Source organism: Protomyctophum bolini, assembly GCF_963924005.1.
Source record: "Protomyctophum bolini genome assembly, chromosome: 12".
NCBI classification, from domain to species: Eukaryota; Metazoa; Chordata; class Actinopteri; order Myctophiformes; family Myctophidae; genus Protomyctophum; species Protomyctophum bolini.
The window spans coordinates 45,535,807-45,540,806 of NC_137873.1; the positions used below are offsets into that span (position 1 = coordinate 45,535,807).

The 5,000-nt window shown below is 48.0% G+C and overlaps 1 protein-coding gene across 1 annotated transcript in view; it reads right to left on the reverse strand.

Annotated features, from left to right (window-relative positions):
- The window catches only part of LOC308325981 (rap guanine nucleotide exchange factor 4-like), a gene marked incomplete at both ends in the record, with an annotated part of 44,728 nt that overhangs the window by 22,206 nt on the left and 17,522 nt on the right, over positions 1 to 5,000 (reverse strand). The window contains 6 exons of the mRNA XM_080778780.1: positions 389 to 467; positions 1,002 to 1,087; positions 1,490 to 1,584; positions 1,740 to 1,886; positions 2,348 to 2,424; positions 2,789 to 2,849. Of these exons, the coding sequence (XP_080634906.1) occupies positions 389 to 467; positions 1,002 to 1,087; positions 1,490 to 1,584; positions 1,740 to 1,886; positions 2,348 to 2,424; positions 2,789 to 2,849 (545 nt within the window). The remainder of the gene's footprint in view (positions 1 to 388; positions 468 to 1,001; positions 1,088 to 1,489; positions 1,585 to 1,739; positions 1,887 to 2,347; positions 2,425 to 2,788; positions 2,850 to 5,000) is intronic.

The window sequence follows — 5,000 nt, forward strand, 5'->3', positions numbered from 1 at the left end:
GTTAAAGACACAATACTGACCCTTAGAGGCACCGAGTGGTAGGTTCACCGTGTTAAAGACACAATACTGACCCTTAGAGGCACCGAGTGGTAGGTTTACCGTGTTAAAGACACAATACTGACCCCTAGAGGCACCGAGTGGTAGGTTCACCGTGTTAAAGACACAATACTGACCCCTAGAGGCACCTAGTGGTAGGTTCACCGTGTTAAAGACACAATACTGACCCCTAGAGGCACCTAGTGGTAGGTTCACCGTGTTAAAGACACAATACTGACCCCTAGAGGCACCTAGTGGTAGGTTCACCGTGTTAAAGACACAATACTGACCCCTAGAGGCACTACAGGTAGAGTTAAGGACATATTGTGCCATATAAGGACATAAAGGATATTGCGCCAACAGCAGAGGACACAGTTGGCTGTTTGGCATGAAGACACAATGCATGAGGACGAAGTCGTCCACCGCTGGGTCTGTGAGACAGACAGACAGAAAGGCAGACAGGCAGACAGGCAGACAGGCAGACAGGCAGACAGACAGACAGACAGGCAGGCAGGCAGGCAGGCAGGCAGGCAGGCAGGCAGGCAGGCAGGCAGGCAGGCAGGCAGCCAGGCAGGCAGGCAGACAGACAGGCAGGCAGGCAGGCAGGCAGGCAGCCAGGCAGGCAGGCAGGCAGGCAGGCAGGCAGACAGACAGACAGACAGACAGACAGGCAGGCAGGCAGGCAGGCAGGCAGGCAGACAGACAGGCAGGCAGGCAGGCAGGCAGGCAGGCAGGCAGGCAGACAGACAGACAGTGTCCGAAATTAATCTCCATCTTCAGACTCCATCCATCAATAAAACTATTCAATCGTCCACAAATCTATTAGATTAGAATAACGTTACCTGGTTCATTGTGATGTGTGTCCTATAGAATAACGTTACCTGGTGTTACACTGTGGTGCGTGTCATTTAGAATAACGTTACCTGGTGTTACACTGTGGTGCGTGTCCTATAGAATAACGTTACCTGGTTCGCTGTGATGCGTGTCCATTCTCATGGTCTCCAGGAAGTGCTCCAGGATCTTCTCAGGTGTTCCTGAGATCACAGTGTACCTGAGAGACGTTACAGTGAGGTCACAGTGATGTCACATTGATGTCACAGTGATGTCACAGTGATGTCACAGTGATGTCACAGTGCCAGAACATAGTTTATTTGCCACTCAGTAGACGTTCCTGCATAACATCTGGACGTGCGTGCCGTGCGTGCGTGTTACTTTATGCTCCACGGGTGGAGGTTCTAGGGTCTAGGGGTTAGTGGTTAGGGGCTAGGGGTTACATACTTGATGCTACCCCGGGTGGAGGTTCTAGGGTCTAGGGGTTATAGCTAGGGGTTACATACTTTATGCTCCCCCGGGTGGAGGTTCTAGGGGCTAAGGTTTAGTTGGTTAGGGGCTAGGGGTTAGTGGTTAGGGGCTAGGGGTTAGGTTTAGGGGTTAGTGGTTAGTGGTTTCATACTTGATGCTCCCCAGGGTGGAGGTTCTAGGGCTCTTCTCCAACACCAGAACAGGTTGTTCATGTTCTCTGAGACGCACCGTGTTTGCCTCCACGTCCTGTTGTATAAATACAGTATAAATACTACAGTATAAATACTACAGTACAAATACATCACAGTATAAATACTTCACAGTATAAATACATCACAGTATAAACACCTGGGGTAATGTCTCGTTCCCTACAGAGTATCCTGTGGAAGTAATCAGATTACCCTGAGTATCCTGTTGAAGTCGTCCTTGTCGACTCGTAGGAAGTGGCAGTTGTCTTCTCTGAGGACGATGGAGGCGGCGCGCGGAGAGTCCGTCACCAACGCTAGCTTCCCGAAGTCATCGCCTTCATGGAGGGTGCACACCACCCCCTGACACACACGCACGCACGCGCGCACGCACGCACGCACGCACGCACGCACGCACGCACACACGCACACACACACACACACACACACACACACACACACACACACACAAACACACATTGTACAACATGTGTGTCAGGAACGGCCAAAACAAGATGTGTTTTTTGTCCTAAATAATACACATCACGACACGTTGTGGAGCTTGTTGATTGGATGAAATTGGTATCCCGACATGAAAAAAAGTATCTTCTGTCTAATATAGAAGAACTGTGTTAAAGGTAACTGTCTTACAAAGTCTTCAGACTAGGCCTTGACCCTTGACCCTAACCCTAACTAGGCCTTGCAAAGGAGTGCATGTCTCGCTTATATTGAAAAGAAACTTAAGTCAAAAACAGTAAGTCACGCACACACACACACACCCCCCCCCCACACACACACACACACACACGCACACACACACACACCTTGCCGTAAATGACGACGTTGACAGAGCCCTTCTGGATGATGTACCAGGAAGTACCTTCTTCTCCCTGGTTGAACACTGACACACATGTTAATTAATTAATTACATGTTCAACACACATGTTATTTACATGTGAAACACATGTTAATTATATGTTAATTACATGGTAATTACATGTTAAACACACACGTGTTCATTTTGACTGCAAATGTTGGAGTTTTAGTCATAATCATATTTTAGTCATCTGAAAAGTTTTACTTTGAGTCGAGTTTTAGTCGACTAAAGGTAAGAATTTAGGCGACTAAATCTACAGTTGATGTTGTCGCCTTGATGGCGTCATAATGGCCGATTTATACTTATATCAATCAACACTACTGGTTGCACGCAGACAGACAGACAGACAGACAGACAGACAGACTCACACACACACGGACAAACTTACACACGGTTCCTGCTTTGGCGTGAGACTCAAAGATCAGCACACTGGCTAGCTCCCTCTTCACCTGTAGAGAACACAATTAGAAGGTATTAAAAGGGTTAAACCCACCGGGAGAACAGCAGAACAGCAAGGGTTAAACCCAACGGGAGAACCACAGAACAGCAAGGGTTAAACACACTGGGAGAACAGCAGAACAGCAAGGGTTAAACCTATAAGAACGACAGAACAGCAAGGGTTAAACCCACTGGAAGAACAGCAGAACAGCAAGGGTTAAACCCACCGCCAGAACAGCAAGGGTTAAACCTATAAGAACCACAGAACAGCAAGGGTTAAACCTATAAGAACAACAGAAGAGCAAGGGTTAAACCCACTGGGAGAACTACAGAACAGCAAGGGTTAAACCCACCGGGAGAACAGCAGAACAGCAAGGGTTAAACCCACTGGGAGAACCACAGAACAGCAAGGGTTAAACCTATAAGAACAACAGAACAGCAAGGGTTAAACCCACTGGGAGAACCACAGAACAGCAAGGGTTAAACCCACTGGGAGAACCACAGAACAGCAAGGGTTAAACCTATAAGAACAACAGAACAGCAAGGGTTAAACCCACTGGGAGAACAGCAGAACAGCAAGGGTTAAACCCACTGGGAGAACCACAGAACAGCAAGGGTTAAACCTATAAGAACAACTGAACAGCAAGGGTTAAACCCACTGGGAGAACAGCAGAACAGCAAGGGTTAAACCCACTGGGAGAACCACAGAATAGCAAGGGTTAAACCTATAAGAACAACAGAACAGCAAGGGTTAAACCCACTGGGAGAACAGCAGAACAGCAAGGGTTAAACCCACTGGGAGAACAACAGAACAGCAAGGGTTAAACCCACTGGGAGAACAACAGAACAGCAAGGGTTAAACCCACCGGGAGAACAACAGAACAGCAAGGGTTAAACCCACTGGGAGAACAACAGAACAGCAAGGGTTAAACCCACTGGGAGAACTACAGAACAGCAAGGGTTAAACCCACTGGGAGAACTACAGAACAGCAAGGGTTAAACCCACTGGGAGAACAGCAGAACAGCAAGGGTTAAACCCACTGGGAGAACCACAGAACAGCAAGGGTTAAACCTATAAGAACAACAGAACAGCAAGGGTTAAACCCACTGGGAGAACAACAGAACAGCAAGGGTTAAACCCACTGGGAGAACAACAGAACAGCAAGGGTTAAACCCACTGGGAGAACAGTAGAACAGCAAGGGTTAAACCCACTGGGAGAACTACAGAACAGCAAGGGTTAAACCCACTGGGAGAACAACAGAACAGCAAGGGTTAAACCCACTGGGAGAACCACAGAACAGCAAGGGTTAAACCTATAAGAAAAACAGAACAGCAAGGGTTAAACCCACTGGGAGAACAACAGAACAGCAAGGGTTAAACCCACTGGGAGAACAACAGAACAGCAAGGGTTAAACCCACTGGGAGAACTACAGAACAGCAAGGGTTAAACCCACTGGGAGAACTACAGAACAGCAAGGGTTAAACCCACTGGGAGAACAACAGAACAGCAAGGGTTAAACCCACTGGGAGAACCACAGAACAGCAAGGGTTAAACCTATAAGAACAACAGAACAGCAAGGGTTAAACCCACTGGGAGAACTACAGAACAGCAAGGGTTAAACCTATAAGAACAACAGAACAGCAAGGGTTAAACCTATAAGAACAACAGAACAGCAAGGGTTAAACCCACTGGGAGAACCACAGAACAGCAAGGGTTAAACCCACCGGGAGAACCACAGAACAGCAAGGGTTAAACCCACTGGGAGAACCACAGAACAGCAAGGGTTAAACCCACTGGGAGAACAGCAGAACAGCAAGGGTTAAACCCACTGGGAGAACAGCAGAACAGCAAGGGTTAAACCCACTGGGAGAACCACAGAACAGCAAGGGTTAAACCCACCGGGAGAACCACAGAACAGCAAGGGTTAAACCCACTGGGAGAACAGCAGAACAGCAAGGGTTAAACCCACTGGGAGAACCACAGAACAGCAAGGGTTAAACCTATAAGAACAACAGAACAGCAAGGGTTAAACCCACTGGGAGAACAGCAGAACAGCAAGGGTTAAACCCACTGGGAGAACCACAGAACAGCAAGGGTTAAACCTATAAGAACAACAGAACAGCAAGGGTTAAACCCACTGGGAGAACAACAGAACAGCAA